General features: G+C 37.9%; 1 protein-coding gene across 1 annotated transcript in view; it reads left to right on the top strand.

The window, feature by feature from the left end:
• Positions 1-13,649, top strand: part of frem2a (FRAS1 related extracellular matrix 2a) — an 88,941-nt gene extending 75,292 nt beyond the window's left edge. The window contains exons 16-24 of the mRNA XM_053644656.1: positions 1,789-2,120; positions 4,550-4,742; positions 5,162-5,266; positions 5,598-5,725; positions 5,983-6,117; positions 7,356-7,482; positions 11,105-11,292; positions 12,004-12,150; positions 12,323-13,649. Coding sequence (XP_053500631.1) covers positions 1,789-2,120; positions 4,550-4,742; positions 5,162-5,266; positions 5,598-5,725; positions 5,983-6,117; positions 7,356-7,482; positions 11,105-11,292; positions 12,004-12,150; positions 12,323-12,826 — 1,859 coding nt within the window. The 3' untranslated portion in view covers positions 12,827-13,649. The remainder of the gene's footprint in view (positions 1-1,788; positions 2,121-4,549; positions 4,743-5,161; positions 5,267-5,597; positions 5,726-5,982; positions 6,118-7,355; positions 7,483-11,104; positions 11,293-12,003; positions 12,151-12,322) is intronic.
• Positions 13,650-24,052: the final 10,403 nt, after the last annotated feature.

Here is a 24,052-nt window from a genome sequence, read left to right as displayed (position 1 = left end):
TAGTTCATGTTTCTCGTTTTGTTTATCGACCCTGTTTTCCGTGACCACGACCTTGACTCATGTTTAACCCTGTGTATGCCTGTTTACCGATCGCCTGACCTTCGCCTGTTTTGGATTACGTTTATGGATCACGTTTTGGATTTGTCTGCCTGTCTCTGTTTTAAAATAAACTGTTCATACTGCACTTGCATCCGTCCTATCTCCGCACCGTCACGATACGTGACACTGTGAAAAAAAAAATCTTTATTGTTTAATAATAATCTTTTGTTAAATATATATATCTTTGTTAAATATAGGTGTGCAACAATTATTGAAACCCTTTTAGTCAATACTTTGTGCTACCTCACTTTGCCAAGATAACATCTCTGAGTCTTCTCCAATAATGCCTGATGAGACTGGAGAATACATGGCAAGGGATCTGAGACCATTCCTCCATACAGAATCTCTCCAGATCCTTCAAATTTCAAGGTACACTCCACTTCAGTTCACCCCACAGGTTTTCTATGGAGTTCAAGTAATGGGACTGGGATGGCTATGTCAGGACCTTGATTTTGTGGTCAGTAAACCATTTTTCTGTTGATTTTGATTTATGTTTTGGGATCACTGTCCTTCTGGAAGATCCAACCATGGCCCATTTTAAGCTTTCTGGCAGAGGCAGTCGGGTTTACATTTAATATTTGTTGATATTTGATAGTCCATGATGCCATGTATCCTAACAAAATGTCCAGAATGTCCAAATTGTCCTCTGGCAGAAAAACAGCTCCAAAACATTAAAGATCCACCACCATATTTAATAATGGGCATGAGGTACTTTTCCATATGGCTACCTCTCGGTGTGCGCCAAAACTGTCTCTACCCGACCATAGAACCCGATCCCATTTGAAGTTCCAGTGGTGTCTGGCAAACTGAAGATGCTTGAGGTGTTTTTTTTTTTTTTTTTTGGGTGAGGGTAGCGGCTTTTATCTTGAAACCCTTCCAGTTAACTTGTCGTGATGTAGGTGACTTCGGATTGTTGTTTTGGAGACTTTCTGGCTCCAAGACGCAACTAACTTCTGCAGTTTTCCAGCTGTGATCCTTGGAGATTTTTTGGCTACTCAAACCATCCTCTTCACAGTGCGTTGAGACAATATATCCACATGTCCTATTCCAGGTTGATTCATAACATTTCCAGTTGACTGGAACTTCTTAATTATTGCCCTGATGGTGGAAATGGGCATTTTCAATGCTTATGCTATTTTCTTATAGCCACTTCCAACTTTGTGAAGCTCAACAATCTTTTACCGCACATCACAGCTGTATTCCGTGGTTTTATCCATTGTTATGAATGACTAAGGGAATTGGGCCTGTGTGTTACCTCATATTTATACCCCTGTGAAACAGGAAGTCATGGTTGAACAATTTCCTGTAAAAAATTTTTTTAAATATCAATGGGAATATACTTCAAATATATTTTTCTCATATGAATTCATAGGGGTGCCAATAATTGGTGCACACCTATATTTAACAAATATATATTTTTATAAATATATGTTGTTTGCAATTGTTTGATATCCATGAGAGCAGAGTATTTTTGTGAATTTGTTGAACAAAATATCAAAAGGTTAAACAATAAAGACAATTTTTCACAGCCTTCTTTGCTCATATTTACCAAGGGTGCCAATATTAATAGAGGGCAATTTATATATACACACACTGTATCAGCTGTATTCATGTTGTGTATTTATTGTATAGAATGCAAATAAAGTTGACTAAGTTGCATTAATTTTGGGTGTGTTCTCTCGGCATTAGGCATGCTCCCTGTGCTCTCTACTCGTGCTCTGTCCAACTTCGAGCTGACTCTCAGTCCGGACGGCAGCCGTGTTGGGAGCCACCGCTGCTCCAACCTCCTGGACTTTGACGAGGTTTCCACACGCCACGGCTTCCTCACAAAGGCTACCAAGAGTGCGGAACAAGTGGAAGAAAGCTCTCCCTACCAATTCAACTCTACCATGAGGGGCCTGAACACGCTACGCTTCTACAGGAACCTCAACCTGGAGGCCTGTCTGTGGGAGTTTGTGAGTTATTATGACATGTCTGAGCTGCTCACAGACTGCGGTGGGAGTATTGGGACTGACGGACAGGTCAGCACTTTTAGACTATTTATTTTTTTTGTCTCAATTCTTTAGTTGCTCTCAAGCAGCAGTGATTTTATGTAGAGTATGATAAAGAAAAAAGGAATAATGACTGGTAATCAATATCCATATCCATTTCAGTATACATAAATAAGACAGTACCATTATTCATACAGACTGCAATTCTTCTGAAACTGACTTTGAGTGACTCTTTTGTATATTTAAACTGTAAAGAACTCGTGGTCTATAATCTGTTTTATATGGAGCCGCTGGATGCAGAACTAAGCAAATGATTTTTATCTGTTGTTATTGTTGCACAAATCCATTTACATGCAGCTCTTAATCAGGACAATCAGGCTTCCATTATCTCACATTTTCAGCTGGTAAATTGCTGGTATTTTTTCTCATGTAGACTAAATCCCATAACTTTCCGCTTGATGCTGAGCTCAGTTCATAAAATCTTGCTTTGCTGGCAAGACTGGAAAGGGGCAAAGCTTTTATATATCAGCCGTTTGATTGCAAAGTACTAGAAAATGCATAATGGTGCATTAGAGTCATCAGGGGTGGACAAATCATAAATTCATTATCTAGCCCGCCAGGCAAGTGAAAGCTTCAGTGTGCTTGCCCAGTCCCATGATATGTTTAACCAGAGGCCCAATTAACTAAGCTAAAAAAACACAACAACTAACACAATTTAACTAAAAATTATGCCAAGCTAATTATGTGCATTAATAAACACTATGAATTCCTGTGAGGGGTGACTTTATGCACATGATGTGTCTGTAGATGGAGGATATTGTGTTTTCACCTTCAAGAAAAAGACAAAGTCCTAGTATTTTAGGTATGAGCTGTAATGTTCTATTGCATGTTATTTGAGTGTGATTAGTATCTTCGTTTTCACTTGCACAAGGTTTTAAGTGCCAGGCGACTGGATGTTAACATGAGTGTTCTAACAGTGTGTTTGTTCTGCACTGTGCTCATTATGTATCTGTGCTCAGATTCACAATTTGCTTGTCCCATGTGCAAGGGCTAGTGATTTGTCCACTCTTTGAATCATAGAGTTGATACAACTTTAATTAAATGGCAGATAAGACGGCTAAATCCATGGAACGCTTTGTTCCTTGCGCTCTATTCCCTTTTTTTCTTCATTTTATTCAGGATTTATAATTCCTGGTTCCAGTGAAAGAAAATACATTCTTGTAGCCAAGCAACTGCCTCTTTGATATTGGATTTAATTTTGTGTCCCACTGCCCTTTTGTGGTCACTGCCCTTTTTCAACTGCTCACTTAAGCATCCTTTTTGTCGTTTTAGGGTTATCTGACCCCTGAATGCAGAGCAAAAGCTCTGCTGGAAACACTGGGTTCAGTTCATTAACCAAAGCAGTCAGATGACTTTCAGACCATATCGTTGTTTAATCTTATAATCTACCACATAACCTTAGTTACCTAACCAAAACGGCACTGTACCATTTATTCATAATATTATAATAATAAAATAAGCACTATACAGTGTATATTTAGTGTTTTTCATACTAGATTAAGTGCCCAACAGAGTTTTTAGACTGATAGTATTCTTAGTCTGTGACCTACTGAACCTGTTTCAGGATGTATTTATTGATAGAGACTTATTAAGTGATTATAAATCTTTTATGTATTTTTGTATTTCTGTCTTATGTGCCATCATTCAGTCAATGAAACGTGCTCTATAAATCCAGTGTAGTCATAGTATAATTCTGTTTCTGAAGATATTGTGCCATGTTACATGATTTACTGCACTGTGCCATGTTCATGTTCTTTTGCAAAGGGAAGTGCAGACGTATTTAATGGAGATTTTTCTTCCTTTCTTGAGTAATTCTACGCTTGCAGGTGTTGGGGCCATCCTCATTAGCATAAGCCCGATTTTCACGGCATGGTCCTTTGATTATAATTGACTATGTAAATGAGAAAAAAAAATGTTTCTTCCAATCAAGCCTAGATTATGTCTTGAGGCAGAAATCTTTTTTTCTGACAACACGGAGGCTGAGGAACTTATTTTATTTATTTATTTTTATTTTTTGCATTGGTAAGACACTGAAGTTGGTAGGTGGCAAAATGCTGATTACTAGAGCACTCTAGTGGAGGATAAGTGGTTATGAGTTTATCAGAATTTAGTCTTATTGAGATATAAGTCACTATAAGGACCACAGACATTATTTATGTTTATTTTTGGAGTATGTTTTATTCTTTGCTCGTTTTGGTGGCATGTATTAATCTATTAATCTGCCATATAAAACAAAAATTCAGACATTAATCTGAATTCTATATTCTAGGATTGTGATTCTTTCTTCAATGTAAAATTGATGTTATGTTTTAACATCGTTTTAACAAACGTCTTGGAGAGTGAAGAGTTTATCTATTCTTTATGCTGTAGTGTTCATTCCAGCGGTTTCTGTTTGGTAGGTGCTAAATCTGGTGCAGTCCTATGTGACTCTGCGTGTCCCCCTCCATGTCTCCTATGTGTTTCACTCACCTGTGGGCACCAGCGGCTGGCAGCACTTTGACCTACAGTCTGAGCTGCGGCTTACTTTTGTTTACGACACTGCCATCTTGTGGAGGGATGGCATCGGCAGCCCTCCTCAAGCTGAACTGCAAGGCAAGTCTAGATACCCGTGTATATATAATATCAAATATAAAAAGTTTTTGTTTTGGTTTTTTGGCTGGGAGTCATGCTTTATTCAATATTTATCTAATTATTTACTTCTTACAAATCATAAGGCTGATGGCTACATTACCACCATCTCTTAGTTTACATTATTAAAAAGCATCTTGAATGATCTCCAAATGGAAATATTTACAGACATGATAGCAGTGGTGGCTTAGTGGCCAGGTTTCTTTGCTACAGACCAAAAGGTTGATGGGTCAAATCCCAAGCCCATCAAAGAGCCACAGTTTTTTTGTTGTTTTTTTGTTTTGTTTTTAAGAATGATTAAAGTGGATCTGGACTAAATCCACTGAATCACATGTTACATGGATTTGGTGCTGACCTGCTCATGATGTGTTGTGTTTCTGCAGGAGCTCTTTACCCAGCCAGCATGCGGATTAATGATATGGGACGTCTGGTGGTCAACTTCCGCACCAAGGCACGCTTTCGGGGGCTGTTTGTGGCCTCGCATCATGGTGAGGTTTATTATTATTATTAATTGATAACAATAATTTAATAAACTGTTCCTTTCCACAATTAAGTACATTTTACAAAGGAGAAAAAGTAATACATACAAACAAATTAACCAGGCCAAGAAATATTTTTACATCATTACCTGACTCTGCCTCTTGAAGTCATTATGCAATTTACTTATTGTTTTTCTCAAAGTGGAACAACACTAAAATGTTTTTTTCCCCATCATGAAATGTAGTGATTGGCCAGAATCGCTGCTTGCATCTTTTGTGTCCCACTTCAAAGCTTTTCTTTGCCTAAGGCTGTGGCTTTATCTCTGTCTCTTTCATCCAGCATCATCTTTGACCTCAGTAGTCATAAGTACAGCCCACCCAGGGTTAACCTTTAACCTTTCCTTGGTCAGAACGGAACCCACCTACAGCCAGCCTGTGCAGCAGTGGACATTCACTTCAGAATTTGCTGTGAGTGTTTTGAGCAAACTGGATAAAAACAAATGACTAATATGCAAAGTTTTATCACTGTTTAACTTTATAATTCAACATCCTTCCATTTCACGCAAGCATAGCATGATTTATGATTTGTTTATACAAACAAGGGGTTGAGTCTTTAAATCTAGTCATTAGAAATGGACTGAATATGGGTCATCCGCACAGCAGTATAATCGCATAATATTATAATTTATATTTTCTCGGCTGTTTCCTGGTTATGTGTCACACAGGTGCGTGATTACTCTGGTACCTACACCATGAAGCTAATCCCCTGCACCACAGCCCTAAACATTGAGTACTCTGTTCCTGCAGTCTGCGACCCCAGAGAGCCGGTCACATTTGACCTGGACATCAGATTCCAGCAGGTAAAAAATATTAAGTACATTATACGGCCAAAAGTTTGTGGACACCTGACCATCTAACACATCTAACACATGTGCTTGTTAAACGTTCCATTCCAGATTTAGTCCCCATTTGCTGTTATTATAATCTCCATTCATCTGGGATGGCTTTCCACTAGATTTAGGATCATGCTTATGGAGATGTGTCCATTTAGCCAGAAAACCATTAGTGAGGGTACTAATGTCAGGTGAGGTGGGGTGCAGTCAGCATTTCAGTTCAGGGTTGAGTTCAAGGCTCTGAGGTCAGTTCTTACAAACCATATCTTTATGGACCTCACTTTGTGCACTGGGGTATTGTCATGCTGGAACATATTTGGGCCTCATAGATCCAGCAAAAGGAAATTGTAATACTACAGCATACAAGACAAGACATTCTATACATCTGTCTGCTTCAAACTTTGTGGTAACAGTTTGGGGAAGACCCACATATGGTCAGGTGTCCACAAATTTTTGTCCATACAGTGTATATTGTATATCATTGCTGATCAGCTTCACTTACTTTGCTATTTGGGTTCAAATGTTTTTATTAAAATGAAACAGTACTAATATCATTTTAGACACTAACAAGTATGTTTGGCTCAATAGTCACAAAAGAAAATATAAACAATTATATTTATATTAGATTTGATATAGATGGTGTTCAGGTCATTTAACCTCCGAGTATCAATAAAGAATGGAGAGGATGGTGTTAGTACCTGTGACCCGGACTCCATTTTAATTGTACCATACATGACTGGCATCAGAAGGATCCCAAGATATATGAAGGGATGTTGTATGTCCATTAAAAGAGATGGTCTGAGCCAGTGAGTTTTTCAGTGCAAGTAGTGAACAGAAAAGCAGGGAAAGTTTTCTTTATCATATTTTGTTTTTAGTTTCATTCGGTTTTCGTGAGTTGGCTATAACAAATATAACACCATGTTAACTGTCAATACTGATGCTGACTAAATTAGTACCATCCTCTTTCTGATATCTTTTCTGCTAACTTCTATTTTCTGTAAATAATTACTAATTTATCATTTATTCACAATAAATTAAAATACATTTAATTTAATAAAGTTTGATGTCATCTTGTTAAAGAAACATTGTTTGTTGAAATGTAATTTGTTTTTCTTAACTGATCAAATAAAAACTGTTCTTTTTGGACATACTGCATATTTATGTAAGGGGTAATTTTGTCCTAAATTTCCTTTTGCTATCTGTAGGTGAGTGATCCTGTTGCTGTGGAGTTCAATCTGAATACACGGATGTTCCTGCTGTCAAAGAGATCAGTGTGGCTCTCTGATGGATCTATGGGCTTTGGACAGGAGAGCGATGCAGCTTTTTCAGAGGGTATGTCCACAGGAACATACACACTCACAACACAGCTGTTTTCCCTATGTTTCCAAATGCTTATTCGTGGGTGATTAACATAACATGTGTACAGCACAGCTGGTTATACAGTCCCTTCTGAAAGTAATGGAATTCAATTGTTTTTGCTATACAGATTTCACCTTTAATTTCCTCATATTTACATCTAGATGTGTTAACTTAGAAAATGGCACCTTTTGTTTGAATCAACCCATTTTTCAAGCCATCAAAAATATTGGAACATGTGACTGACGGGTGTTTCTTGTTGCCGAGGTGTGCCCGATTGTTTAAACAGTTAATAGCTCTGAATGTGTACTCTTGGGTTCAGCCCTGAGTTTTGCTTATGAAGACTGCATTTGTTGTTAAAAAAGGATAAACCAACATGAAGACCAGAGAGCTGTGTATGAGAGAAAAGAAAGCCAATTTGAAGCTAAGAAAAGAGGGAAAATCGATCAGAACCAATGCACAAGCAGTAGAACAAGCCAGTACAACAATTTGCAATGTCATGAAAAAGAAAGCAACCCCTGTGTACTAACAGCCAGACATGGAACAGGTCAGCCAAGGAAAATAACAGCAGTTGATGACAAACATTGTGAAAGCTGTGAAGAAAAACCCCAAAACAACAGTCAGTAAAATCAACACGCCCCACAGGGCAGGGGTGAAGGCATCACAATCCACCATCCGAAGAAGACTTCAAGAGCAGAAATATAGAGGTCATACCAAAAGATGCAAACCACTCATCAGCATTAACCCTCTTACCCCATATGGCCGAAAAACCGGCTTGCCCGTCTTTGATCTATTCCCGTAAGGACGATATACCGGCTTGGTCATCTATGCCAAATACCCGTAAGGCCGATATAGCGGCTTTACAGTGTAAACGTTATCCCCGTAAGGCCGGTGTACCGGCATTACTCTGCTATGATTCTTTACTTATTTAATTATTAATTTTTAACCCGGAAGGTTGATGACATCACGACATGATTACGTTATTACGCCGGCATTACGATGAAGATCCAAGCGTGAATATTGGTGTACTAGTAGAAGTGAACTAAAAATGCCAAAGCGAAAAGCTAATCGTGTTCCAGCTAAAGTTACACCTACAGTGAACACAGGTACATCTAAAACAGTGGGAAAAAAAAGAAAACATACACAGTTACACAGGAGAGAGCAAGGATTCTAGATAGTGACAACAGTGAAAGTTCAGGCGATGTTGAAACCGAAACTGATAGAGACGCAAACTCTCCTGATTCAGACCCTGATCCGTCTTCATCTTCAGCATCAACCAGTGCGACTGACACTGCAGGGGTCTGGAGTCATAATGGGACCATTTCTGTGCATTCGTGAAAACACTACCTGTTGGTCTGATTATCACCAGAAAGTTGACTTTTGGCGCTAAAATGCATTTATTTATTTATTTATTTATTATTTACTTGAATTTATTCAAAGGCATTGACCACGCTGATGCTCGTATGTTACTTCTAAATGAGTATAAGGATTTTAGCGAGCATTTTTCGTCATTTCTCTAGTTAAGAATTGTGCTCTAAGTGGAGTAAAAACACTGAACTGCTTCATTTTCAAAGTAATATTACACAAATACATTATTATAAGTTGTTTCAAGGCCTAAAAATGTTAAAATTGAAATGTTGATTTTGGGGCCAATTTTGGCCTGGGAACTCAGGGTTGGCGTGCTGTTTCTATGGGGAATATAGGGGTGTGGGAACTAAGGGGTAAGAGGGTTAAGAATCAAAAAGCCAGACTGGAATTCACAAAGAAATACAGAGATGAGCCACAAAAGTTCTGGAACCAGGATTAACTTCTACCAAAGTGTGGAGAAAGAAAGGATCTGCTCATGATCCAAACATACAAGCTCATCGGTCAAGCATGGTGGAGGTAGTGTCATGGCTTGGGGTTGCATGGCTGCTTCTGGAACAGGCTTACTAATCTTTATTTATGATATAACTCATGATGGTAGCAGCAGAATGAATTCAGAATTTTACAGAATCATTCTGTCTGCCAATTTACAGAGAAATGCATCCAGTCTAACTGTGAGGAATTTAATTAAGCAGCAGGACAATGACCCAAAACACACTGCCAACACAACAAAGGACTTAATCAAGGAGAAGGCGGGGAGTTGAAAGGTTTTAGACTGGCCGAGTCAATCACCAGACCTTAACCCAGTTGTGGATGCATTTCACCTCCTGAAGAGCAAGGGATATGCAACAAGTGTTATTTAGTTTAATTCACTTTAATTCACAATAAGAGTATCTGTGCCTATAAAATTGGGTGGTCTGCCACCAAAGGTGTCATGTTCTAAACTGTTTAACACATTTAGATATTTCACATTACTTGACCTTTATACTTTTGTAGTGTAGGAAATGTGTAGGAATAATGTGATGGTCAGATCCAATATGAATGGATCAGAATGGACCATTTATTTCTACATGTGCCACACATTAAATTTGAATCAAATTGATTAGTGCAAATTTATTAGATTATGAAGATTACATAACTTTTGTATTGTATAGATTTACCACGATTGCTTGGCAAAATCTTCCATAAAGCTATGTCAATGCACAATATTCCTGTATTTAAAGATCTATAAAATGATCATAGCTAATTGCTTCTAGCTAAGTTCACACAATTCCTGAATGTTACGGCAAGATTGGTGGTAGATCATGCTTTAAATAATTATTTGACAAATTCTGTGCTATCTGGCTTGCAAAACATTGATATAATTAATTTACTATACGCAAACAAGCAAACAAACTACAAGATTTATTGAATCCTAACCAATATTAAAAAAGTGAGAGAATGACCGATTTTACAGATTCTTTCATCCTTCCTTCATCGAACCCTCACACTACAAGACTGACCCAGTGTTAAACAGAACATACAGTACTTTCAGATGATTCTCTCTAGTCAGTAAGACCAAAGATCCCAACTCGTAGAACCCGAGATCACACAGAATTAATCATCAACAAACATGGCTTCAGATCAAAATAATCCTGACGCATAACAGTTCAGCTCGAATTTTCACATTAGACTTGCTATTCATGACACAGGATGCTGGTTTGTAGATATTTGATTGTTTATTGATTATGGCTTTAGATCAAAGTCAGTGGTATTACAAGTCTGTGTGAAACCGGTGGTCTGTCACGTCATTTAATGAAAATTGTCAGTTGCTAAAAACTGAAGGTAAAAAAAAAATGTATTCCTCAAACATGTATCAGTCCATAGAGGATCTTGCAGAGTTATTTTATGATTGTTGCGGCCCAAGATTGTCAGCGATCATTTTTACTGATTTAGGTGTTGGACATCCTTCTGATAATATAGTTTATTGTGACAGGTGGGATATTTGTACTTCTGATGCAGACAAAAGTGGAACATTTTGCTGACCTGTAATTCTTGACGAACCCAAACATATAATAGAATATCTTTACTGTCGTACAAGTACAATGAAATTAGGTTTGCATTTTCTGTTGTTATAAGAATAGAGAATATGTATGTAATAGAAATAATGTCAAAACACTAAAAAGCATAACACAAACCATTACAAATCTAACTCATTTAATTTACAGGAACTGACCCAAGTTTCCTCTTGCAGGTGATACAATCTACGGGCGAGTGATGGTGGATCCGGTGCAGAACCTGGGGGACTCGTTTCACTGCAATATTGAGAAGGTTTACTTGTGCACTGGAGCAGATGGATATGTGCCCAAGTACAACCCCACTAAGTTCGAGTTTGGCTGCTTGGCTGATTCTCCTTTCCTACTATACAGATTCAAAATTATTGTATGTATATAAAGTCGCTCTCTACAGAAATACTGATTGAATTTGTTTCCCCCAATATATTCCTGGTCATAATTCTTAGTGATAAATTAGAAATAAATAAATAATAAATATTTTACATAAATATTCAATTCTTATTGATAACTATACACATACCTTCATGTGTGTGTATCACAGAATATAATACGTTATATGTAGCACAACTGTATGGCATATTGTCAGGACTTACTAGTTTAAGAGACAGTGTTTAATAGTTATAATGTAAAATGAAGTCATTAGACATTAATGGCTGTGTGTTGAGTTATTTTGAGGGGACAGCAAATTTACACTGTTATATAAGCTGTACACTCACTACTTTACATTGTAGCAAAGTGTCAATTATTCAGTGTTGTCACATGAAAAGTTATAATCAAATATTTACAAAAATGTGAGTGGTGTACTCACTTTTGTGAGATACTGTATATACCACTTTCGTCCTGGTGTGTTACGCTGCCATGTGATGCAATATGAGCAGCAGTTTGAACAGATGCAGTTGGCTGGCTTCATGTGTCTTGCAGGAGGCACATGCTAGCCTTCACCCTCACCAGTTGGTAGCTGTCTTGTGATGGGGAGAGCTGGCTGGTGCTTGGGAATTGGCAGGGGTCCAGATTAGAGATAAGGGGGGGTGATATCAGACAATGGTTTAGTATTTCTGTGACTCATCTTTGTTTACAGGACAAAGCACAGCCGGAGACTCAGGCTCTGAGTTTTGGTGATATGAACTTCAATGCTGTGCTGGCAGTAGACGACCCATCAGCCCTCTCGCTAGTGAAGCAACTCGGCTCAGACGGGTTCAGACTGGACTCAACTCCCTTATTCCAGGTCTCCGCTGTGATCACCAAATGTTTAGTGCTAGACAATGAAATGCTTACAGAATCATTATACTACAGCAACAATAACTGAATAGTTTAAATTGAGAAGGGCGGATAATAAACATGCATGATGATAAAAAATATCATCCTGATTCCAGCTTTAATCTCCTCATCTCTGGCAGGTGGCAGCAGGCCGTGAGTGGTACATCCACACCGTTTACAATGTGCGCTCCAGAGACAATGCAAACCGTGCCATCGGCAAAAGAAGTGTGGAGTACCATTCGTTTGTGTCGCACAACACCCGTGCTAAGCGCTCTAACCAGGATGCACCTGCTATCGCTGAAATGATCAGTGCTGAACACAATCGAGGCACCAACATAATGCACATCGCTCTGGAGCACCAGCAGACAGTGCAGGCTGATGAGGTTTCCGCTGAAGGCCTCATCCAGCACGAAATAGGCAATCGTGGCAGTGAGGAAGAGGCGGTGATGGCTACAGGAGTCTCAGTTGGTCTGCTGTTCTTCAGCCTCATCGTGGCGATGCTTGTTCTATTGCTTCGATCGCAGAGGAGACCAGAAAGGGACGTGAGAACGAGATCAGAGAAGAAGGGACTAACAGTTTCTACCAGCATGCAGCCGGTTATATTGAGGAGTGGTTTTGAAGGCAGCGGCGGCTCTGAGGTGTGACGGCTACAGGACTCGGTCCTGACAATTGTGTGCCATCTTGGATGAGTCACAGTGCTCTGAATTTGCAATTTAATAAGTGCCTCAGAAAGATTCGGTCCTGCTGAAGGCCTGTCAAATCCAACTGCATTCTAAACATTTGGCTGAGTAGTTTTGATTAACTGTACTCTTCAAGTATGAGAGCCAAGAACTGTGCTGTACTGTTTCAGGACAGGACAGAACTGCGTGCACAGACGATATGCTAATTATTGTGGTTTTTAAGATGTATATCTTGATTTCAAAAGACCCAGGATTACCGTGTAGTTTGATTTTTATATCATAATTGTTAAATATTGGCAAATTGTATTCAATTTTGGGGATATGTAATGGGGTTACTTATTTAGAATAACACAAAACAGACAGGCTACAGATAAGCACAATAGGAAGAAAGGAACTGTTATAGGATTGATAAAAAGAAAGTTGAAAAGGATAACGAGGGGGAAAAAAGGGATCAAATCAGATCACCAAAATTGTATGGTCATTTACATTAAGTTTCCACTTAGTTTCCATCAGTAACAATAAACTTTAAAATGTGGTACCATTGTTAGTAGAGAGAAACTGCTGATTGTACACAAATATCAAACTGTAAGAAGCACTGAATGCTTGCTGAGAGTTGTTTACATAGTTTGGTGTAATGAGCCATAAACACATTTTTGTTTACTTGAAGTATACCATGTTTTATGTCTTCTCTTTTATGACATCAGTGTTGATTATCATTACTTGTTATGTATTTTATGCACATACAACTGAATTTGGAGTGATAGTACTGTGTATATTAAACATCTGATTAATTGTCGAGTGTTGATCCAGGTTTATTTATTTCCTGCTGTGTATTCCCACATACAACAGTGCCAAATGTTAGATACAGGGTGGCAGATATGAAGCTTGCAGGTTTGCAAGTAAAGCTTTTGTACTTTTTCACATATATAGCACACTGCACTTCTCAATTTATATTACAAATAGGACACAGCACAATTCACCAACATTTTCCATATTTATAAAATATTGAAGCAGTATCTCTAACCAAATCATTAATTACTTGTTCGACATCATAAGGTGATGATGTTATGAGAGATGTAATGATTACATTGTTTATAATAGGAACCTTTCATTTCTCAGTTACTAGCTAGTCTCTGACTCAATGATCTGCCTTCAGCCAAGTAACTTACATACAGTGCCCTCCACTAATATTGGCACGCTTAGTAAATATGAGCAAAGAAGGCTGTGAAAACTTGTCTTTATTGTTTAACCTTTTGATGTTTTGTTAAAACATTTCACAAAAATACTCTGCTCTCATGGATATCAAACAATTGCAAACATAACACCGGTTTATCCTAAAAAAAAAAGTCTTTGTTAAATATAGGTATGCAACAATTACTGGCACCCCTATGAATTCATTTGAGAAAAATATATTGGAAGTATATTCTCATTGATATTTAAAAAATTTTAGTATACCTGGGTTACTAGGAACAGGAAATTGTTCAACCATTACGTCCTGTTTCACATGGGCATAAATATGAGGTAACACATAGGCCAAATTCCCTTATTCATTCATGACAATGGGTAAGACCAAGGAATATAGCTGTGATGTGCGACAAAAGGTTGTTGAGCTTCACAAAATGGGAAGTGGCTATAAGAATCATTGAAAATGCCTATTTCCACCATCAGGGCAATAATTAAGAAGTTCCATTCAACTGGAAATGTTATGAATCAACCTAGAAGAGGACGTGTGTCTATATTGTTTCAATGCACTGTGAAGAGAATGGTTCGAGTGACCAAAAAATCTCCAAGGATCACAGCTGGAGAATTGCAGAAGTTAGTTGCGTATTGGGGCCAGAAAGTCTCCAAAACTACAATCTGAAGTCACCTACATCACCACAAATTTTTTGGAAGGGTTTCAAGAAAAAAGCCTCTACTCCCATCCAAAAACAAACTCTGGTGTGTTCAGTTTGCCAGACACTACTGGAACTTCAAATGGGATTGGGTTCTATGGTCAGATGAAACCAAAATGGAGCTTTTTGGCAATAAACACCATAGATGGTTTTGATGCATACCGAGAGGTAGCCATATGGAAAAGTACCTCATGCCCACAGTGGCTCTTTAATGTTTTGGGACTGTTTTCTGCCAGAGGACCTGGACATTTTGTTAGGATACATGGCACCATGGACTCTGATATCATGAAAACCTGACTGCCTCTGCCAGAAAGCTTAAAATGGGCCGTGATTGGCTTTTCCAGCAGGACAATGATCCAAAACATACATCAAAATCAACACAAAAATAGTTTACTGATCACAAAATTAAGGTTCTGCCATGGCCATCCCAGAAACCCTGACTTGAAACCGATAGAAAACCTGTGGGGTGAACTGAAGAGGAGAGTCCACCAGCATGGACCTCGAAATTTGAAGGATCTGGAAAGATTCTGTATGGAGGAATGGTCTCAGATCCCTTGCTATGTATTCTCCAACCTAACCAATCTTTTCTGATTTAATACAACAATTTTCATTAAAAATTATAACATTGACAACAACTTGAGTGAAAAGTAGAATCTTTGAAATATTTACATGAATTTTAATTTCTTAGTATTTCGTTTGTCCCCTTTTTGCTTTAATAACAGTGTGCTTTTGAGTTTGCACTCCACAAGTTTTTGCAAAACCTTATGATCCATTTTATATCAAATCCTTCATAGTATCATCTGAACACGTGCTTCAATAGAAAAGATTAGGATTGAGGAAAATCTGACCTTTTATACAAAGCAGTTAACATTTTCAATATCACAAATTTGCTTATATTTAAATAGGGACTTAGAAATAGTGCAGAATGTTGAATATTAAATATTTTCTTTCTTTGTTTTAAATAGTTTTCTAAAATAAATAAATAAATAAATAAACAAACAATTTAAACCTTCTGTTTATTTCCCATTTTACATGAAAACAATCCCAGATATTCAATGTGGTTTCAGAATTTTTGACCCTACTGTATTTCCATCTAGGACTGGCACCCTGTCCAGGGTGTACCCCGCCTTATGCCCGATGCTCCCTGGGTAGGCTCCAGGCTCCCCCGCAACCCTGAAAAGGAGTAAGCGATTGAAGATGGATGGATGGATGAATGGATGGATGTATTTCCATCTATATACCTAAGTCCTACTGCTCATGTCAGTTATTTAGCCTATGTAATTTGTTTACTACAGTATTTTGACCACTTGGTATGTGTTATACTGAATAATATTTCCCAACAGCCTAAGTGTCTTCAAGTGTACAGTAGCTGTACGTGTGCAAATACAAATGTCAAATGTGTGAGTTCAGTTGTGCCCTAGCCTGACAGTCAGCTTGAGTTGGAAAGGCAGCCATGAAAGTTGGACAGATGTGTATGGGTGCTGATGAAATATTATCCATTAATATTATACAATTTTATAATTAAATGTGTCTGAAGTGCCTGCATTTAAATGAATAATCATGTTTGTGTATATGAATAGTCTAATACACTGAAAGTTGGTAACTATTTATGGGAAAGATAAAACAGCAAGGGTACTGGTCTCCATACTTACAGGTAATGGTGGATAAATTTTTATCTGAGTGTAAAGTTTGTGCTCAAAACAATGTCAGAAAGGGAACATCAGCACCAATAGGGCACATACCAGTACCAGAAGGGCTGTTGAAACACTTGGTGACAGACCACATATCAGCAGACCAAACTGCAGGAATAGTGGTTATATTTTTGACCAGAGAGGTCATTCCTAGATTTGGCATATCATCTCAGATTAGCTTTGACAATGGCTCAGCGTTTGTTCAAAAAACAGTGTTACAGTAACTGCGAATAAAGTAGACATTTTGATGTGTTTATCACCCTCAGTCACAGGGAATGGTGGAAAAGTTAAGTGGTACCTTTAAGGCTAAGCTTAACAAAATTCGTGCTGACACTAAACTCATTTGGGTAGATGCTCTACCTCTTGCACTAATGAACTATCGCATGCAGGCTAACAGAAATATGCACCTAACACTGCATGAAATGCTTACGGGTCGACCCATGTCTGTGCCATATCTGAGAGGTCCTTATGAAGGACTGTCGCTGGAGTAATTGCAGATGAAACTAAGAGCATATATGAAGACAACCATGAAAAAATGATCAGAGTATCAGAGTAAAAACTGTATTTTTGGAGTTGTGCATCCACGGCTGTTGATTGAGCACTGAAGAATGATCTCATAAATGTACTTGGATGATAGAAAGATCAGGGTCACAGAATTTTCATTTAAAATGAAGCCATGCTATGGAAAAATGATCACAGTCCAGTCACATTACCGGAATCAGCCAATAGGCTTTGAGTAATGGCGGACGCCCAGATGAGTGAATTTCATTGATAACTTACTGTCAAATTTCTTCAACATCTCTCATTAGTAATTGCTCTAATATTAATATGATAATATAATAATAATATTAATAATTAATTATCAACATTAATTAATATTAATATTAATAATTAATAATATTCAAGTTGAGGTTGATGTATAATGTATATTCGGTGAGTTTTCAGTATTTAAGTGATGTTGATAATGCTCAGTTGAATAAATTAGTATAATTTCATCACTGTATTACTGTGAATAACCACGAAAGAAATATCAGAGTCCGCGCAAGCATTTTTTCATGCTTCAATTAACACATTGTAAACAATAATGGCTGATAACTTTTGGTGTCTTCATAAAGACTATGAATCGGTGTATTGAACATATCATCAAGATTTTCTCTGTTCTCAACTATTATGACATAAGAAGGTTCTGAACTTTTAAATTCAAATTCTGGAATTCAAGCACAATGTGACTCTGATCGTTTTATCATTGGTGCCTTCATATGCGGTAACTAACTGCTATGTATGAAGCTATCTATTCACAGGAACAGAGCAGGGAACTGAGAGAGGAGACAAATGTTCCTTGTCCAGTGACTCCTGGAGAACAGGTGTACCTAGGGGTGTTCGAGCCCAGAAGGGAAAGGACATACAAGGTTGATAGATGGTAAATGGTCTGCACTTATATAGCGCTTTTTTAACCTTAGCGGTTCCAAAGCGCTTTACACTGGTTCTCATTCACACACACACTCACACACACCAATGGTAGCAGAGCTGCCATTGCAAGGCGCTAGCTTGCCATCGGAGCAACTTGGGGTTCGGTGTCTTGCCAAAGTGTCCAAGGACACTTTGGCATGTGGAATCATGTGGACCGGGAATTGAACCACCAACCATACGATTAGTGGACAACCCGCTCTACCACCTGAGCCACAGCCGCCCAGGTTGACCCACTAAGCCAGATTATATCACAGAACAACTGCAGCAGGATGAAAAAGATTCCAGTTCCTCAAGTGAGGACAAAGAAGAAATTTGATGAGCCATGCCCTGGGTGTAATTGCTAACCTAACCTCTCCCCAAGGGTGACCCCCTGCCATAAGCAAAGAATCTGGGTTGAAGACAAACATGGCTTGGACATCCACTTAGAAAGGAAGTGATGAACTTTTTATTTTTTCTATTTTCCCATTTTTCTATTAAAATGTAATCAAGTGTGTGATTACAGACAGGGTGATCACTGTCTGACCAATCATTGTAATCAAACTGAGGAAGTTATTTTGTATTCATGTTTATCAATCTATACTTGTATCAGCTATATGGGCTTAATCAACGGTATACTCTACATAACCACGGGAAAGTGCTGAACCTAATGCATGCTCACACTTACAAACACTGTCTTGATTTTTGTGGTTAGGGAAAGGAAGACAGAATCTTTTACTCCTTTCTAGCCAATGGGGAAGGAGAGGTTTGTTTGTGTACTCCACGAGAGAGTGTTTTCAGGATTTGGTCATTGACAGATGGCTGACGTGATCATACATTGATCATGAGTTAGTGTAAATGAAGGGACTGGACTGAGATTACTCTCTCAAGACAGGTGGGACTCCAGAGGGGGACAATATATAGATAATATTGATGAAGTGTTATCAGTATGTGTAATTAACATTTGTATATGTTAATAAAGTACAATCAATATGTATAACCAGCATTTAGAATTATTACTTAAGCATAATCTAATAATCAATATTAATTAACAAGTATAATCTATATGTATAATCAATATTTAGAAGTATAATCTAAATCCATAGAACACTTTTATTAAGTTATATTCTAAGTGTGTACTAAGTTAGATGAATTCATTGTCTTACTGTACAATAATTTAGGGCTGCACAATTAATCGAATATCGATCGCGATTACGATTTTGACTGCCCACGATTAAATGAACATTATCGACTGTGATACTAAACATTTAAAGTTCATCCTCCGCTAATAGAAAACTCCGCTGCAGATCAATTCAAGCGCTTCCTTACTCTTACAGCCAATCACCACAGAGCAGCGCAGGGATGATGTCATTTTGTAGTGTCAAAACCCCGAAACGGAGTTACATTTTAGCCCTTGAGCTGCCAGCTTCGCTTGGAGCTCCAGCACTTTGTGCGTGGAGAAATCATGACATTAACATGATGCTAAATGGCACTACAGAGGTTGTCGGGGACATTAAACGTCATCATGCTGAACGGGAAAAAACTTTGCAGATAAACTCAGGGCTCTACAGTGCGACCATTTCACTCGCATTTGTGACTGAAAAGTATTTTGTGCGACTGTGAATAAATATTTTCTCACACCGGTGCGAGTGACCTGTTCAGAGTTGTATAATACAATCGGGATAAAAACTACAGGAAGTCCAAAATGCATCTACACCGCACAACAGTTACTTTCACACTGCTTTTCATCTCCTCAGTCAACCGAACAAGTGTGTAAATACTACAGAGAAGCCATTATGATGACAAGTAACTCTGTACATCATCTGCTTCAACTTCATGATCTCACAAACCATCCATCCATCCATCCATCTTCTACAGCTTACTCCTTTTCAGGGTCACAGGGAACCTGGAGCCCATCCCAGTTTCCATGTTTTGATTTAACCCCCCAAAACACAATATTATCAGCAGACATGGACACTGTACTGGGGGAACCAATCTAAAACTGATAAACAAACAAAAATAAAACTACTAACATGTAAAGACAGAAAATGTGCTTAGTTATAAATAAATCATTTAATATAAAAAATAGATATTATAATAACTTCATTAAATATAAATAAAATGAGAAATGAAATAATGTTTAATTACTATGGGTTGCATTTAATATCAATTTGACATTAAGCTTAGTAAGCTATTTCCTTAGAAAGCTATTAGCCTTTTTCCTAATATGGATCATTTTTCTGTTAGTCTACTTTTAATTAGGACTCTCTATTGTTTTTAAGATATTTTAAAATAAATATTTTATGCTTGTGTATTTATCAATTAACCAACAGTATCTCATTGCTATTATTTTAACTCAATTAACAGTGACCATCAGCAGAGAGCTTACATTTAACTGTTTATGACAGACCTCCTGATTAAAGCTTAAACAAAAAAAGATTGGTATCTGGATCGGTATCGGCTTTAAAAATCCTGATTGGAGCATCAGTAATGAACACCATTAAACTAAAGCGCCTTACATCTGACAGCTAAATGAACTCACTCAATTACATCCTAAATGAGATTATTCAGATATATACACAATATACACAGAGCGGTTCAAGAACTGACTCCAGCCCAGAACCATGAAAGTGGAAAATGTCTAATAGTGTAGCTTATATATATTTAAGAGGAGCAGTCTTCAAAGACTGAACGTTGATGTTTATTGTATTTGTTTACAAGTTGGAACAGGTTAACGGTTGTATTTTGGATAGAGTCTGTAAAATTAACTGAAAATATTAAATTTAGTTTATCAGAAGGTAAATTAATTTGTCATGGCTCACACTATGTTCCTAAATTCTGTCATAATTGACCAGCTCAAGTTTTCTCATGACTACTTATGTGTTCTATTGTGGCATGAGAAAATTTAATAATGTGAAAGTGCAATAAAAATATGTTGTCACTAAAATCAATTAATAATCGTGATAAATAATCGAGATCTCAATATTGATCGAAATAATCGGAATTATCATTTTGGCCTTAATCGTGCAGCCCTACAATAATTGTTTTTCGGTATCAGCCTGCACCTTTCTGCACAGCAATAAATTGGCATTAGACATTCGCTGAAAACTGCTTTTGCACATAAACAACATTGAGGCTGGATACCAATTAACGAGTTAGTATAGGGCCTTAGGAAGGGAGGTAGACATCAGCTAGGACGGCAGATAGAAACAGTCAGAAGCTCATTGAGACATAAGAAGGGAGTGTTGCTCAGAGAGAAACAAAAAAACACTTTGTCTGAGTGAAACCTTTTTTTTTTAAAAAAAAAAGAAGAAAAGAAACTCATCAAGGTTATAATCGTGAATGAAAAAACGAAAACTAGGTGTGAAAAACATTGTCATTAACTGGAATCGAAATAAAAATGAGGCATTACAAAAAAACGATAACTAACTAAAACTGTATTCTCTGTTTGCAAAAATAACTAAAATAAAATACAATTATAGAGTAAATATCCTTAGTTTTCGTCTTTGTCAATATCTTTCCGAGTTGACATTTCCGACTGGGAACACGGAAATTACGACATTCCATGTCAAATTGAACACAGCATAGTCCATGCTCCTCGCCTAAGTCGGAAGAAAGCGGCAGAGTCCTATTTGGGATTACTTTGAATAGGACTGTGTGTCAGATAAAAGCAAGTGCCTTGCAGTGGAAGGTGGTGAAATATGTGGACAATTTATTAAAGGAAAAAAAAACCCCACGAATTTGAAAAGTGCGCACAAGGAGGCTAACCTAGCTTACCTTAATAAGGTAAAGGATAACAGCATGACGGAGACAACCGCAGGACAGAGAACACTACAGCAGTGCTTTCACCGGCGAACCGATAGCTGCTGGTTAGTAAATACGCAGGAACACCACAAGCGGGAGAAAGCGTTGGATAATATGTTTATTGATACTAGGATGTCTACACAACTGTGTGAGTTGATTGCCTTCAAAAAGTTCGCCACTTTACTCAAACCAAAGTTCAAAACACCTGCAGCTGCAAGAGTCAACAGCCTTATTGGGGCTAAGATGGATACGGCAAAGCAGAAATTAATAGAGGTTATTAAGGATGCGAGGAAGCTGACCCTATGTGTAGATGGTTGGAGCAAGAGAGGATTAACAGCATCTTTCATGAGTGTGTCAGCCTGTTTTTATCATCCGCCCAGAGGCCAGGTTCACCATGCTCTGCTTAACCTGCTCCAATTGGAGCACTCACACACAGGGGAGTCCATTGCTCACTGCACTGATCAGCCATTAGATGCATGGGGTATAGGAGAAGACAAGGTGCTGCTCATTGTGACAGATAACGGCTCCAGTATGTAGACTGTTTACATATTTGTGCCCATATGTACATTTTATGTACTGGTGTTATTGTTGAATACATATTTCTAAAATTGTATGATGTTTTTATTACACAATACTTTTTCTGGCCTTGACAAATAACCCATATTACAAAAGACTAAAACTAACACTAAAACTAAACTAAAACTAAGCATTCTCAAAAAATAGAAACTAAACTAAACTAGCAAACCCGCTTTAAAAACTAATTAAAACTAAACTGAATTTGAAAACATAAAGTCAAAACAAAATAAAAACTATAATAACCTTGGTCCTCATAAAACCTTTTCAAGAAAAACAACTAACTGCACATGCTCCACAAATTTAAGATAACATATAGACATGAATAATTAATTGTGTTGAAGAAGACTGGTCTGTTTTTAATGAGAAAAGGCAAAACCCTGCCTAAGATGAGAATGCTGTGGAGAAAGGTATAAAAAGGGCTGTGTGCATAATTTAGACTTTCTGCAGACTGTCTCACTCTATTGTTTCAATAAAGTTTAATTTTTGACATCTACAAACCCTCTGTCTCTGTCAATCTGGAACGATTGTTTGCCACGACACTATAATCAGAGGAACAATAAATAAATTAAATGCTACTACTACTACTGCTACTAATAATAATAATAATAAGCAGAAGAAGTGCACAGTGGTTTAGTGGTTAGCACGTTTGCCTCACACTTCCAGGGGCAGGGGTTTGATTCCCCTGTGTGTGTGTTTGCATGTTCTCCAAAGTGTCCATAGTGTATGAATGGGTGTGTGAGTGTGTACGTGATTGTGCCCTGCGATGGATTGGCACCCTGTCCAGGGTGTACCCTGCTGGTATAGAAGATGGATGGATAAGAAGAAGAAGAAGAATACCCAGATAGCAAGCTCATTTAGGCCGATTCCGGTAGAAATGTGCCACTGTCATCTCAATGCCAGTGTCTGTGAAAAGGTAACTGCCCAGAGCCCATTTCTGGCTGACAGATGGGTTTTGCTATGTGGACCAATCTGGGCTGAAAGCAGGTGTAGTTGCGGCAGGTCCATACTCAGTGTAGCTGTGTGTATCTACTTTTGGCCTGGAGTTCATTAAGTCACAGTCAGGCCACAGCTATAATTAAGGAGCTCAGCCGCCTAGAAAAAAAGAGTTTTGACAGTTAAATCTGTTAGGATCCTCAAGGCTGCAGTCATTCTTCGTTTTCAAGAGGAATCATTTCAGCTGAAGAAGGTAAGTAATTTAATTGAGTAATTTCAGTCTACAGTATTGTCTGATATTTAAAATGTCAGGAAGAATTATATCTTTATAATGGTATGTGTAATGGTGAAGAGAACATAACATCAGGTGGTGTACTAGCAGCTAGCTAGCCGGCTCTTATAAAGAGTCAGGAGGACGTGACAAAGTGCCCAAATTGTGTATTCATTCATGCAGAAGATTCTTATTTTATTTTATTTTTTATCTTATGTTTTTATTCATTTGAATTAATAGCTCAGAATTTTTCCTCACTTCCCTTAACACAGTGTTCTCTTGTAGCGCTGTCAGACTTTATGAGGGCCCCCCACCCCCCCAGCGATCATCAGAACCAGGTAGGGCTAACGGTGATTTCCACTCATCCATCTTACTGGAATTTGTGTAGGTTAGGAATAAGACTAAGGATGGAGTTGTATAGTGTGTAGTGTGTATCATTTTTAAATATTGTTAAGTTCTTTATCATAGCCATGCTGAGGGAGGTGCCGACATAATTAGAGATGGTGCTGGATCAACAAACTCAAGAAGGTAACACATTAATACATTAAGAGCCAGCGGGGTGTAAACTTTTGAACAG

This window comes from Ictalurus furcatus, chromosome 16 (assembly GCF_023375685.1).
Source record: "Ictalurus furcatus strain D&B chromosome 16, Billie_1.0, whole genome shotgun sequence".
Classification (NCBI taxonomy): domain Eukaryota; kingdom Metazoa; phylum Chordata; class Actinopteri; order Siluriformes; family Ictaluridae; genus Ictalurus; species Ictalurus furcatus.
The sequence above is the reverse complement of the archived record's forward strand: the minus strand, read 5'-3'. Positions and strand labels throughout refer to the sequence as shown.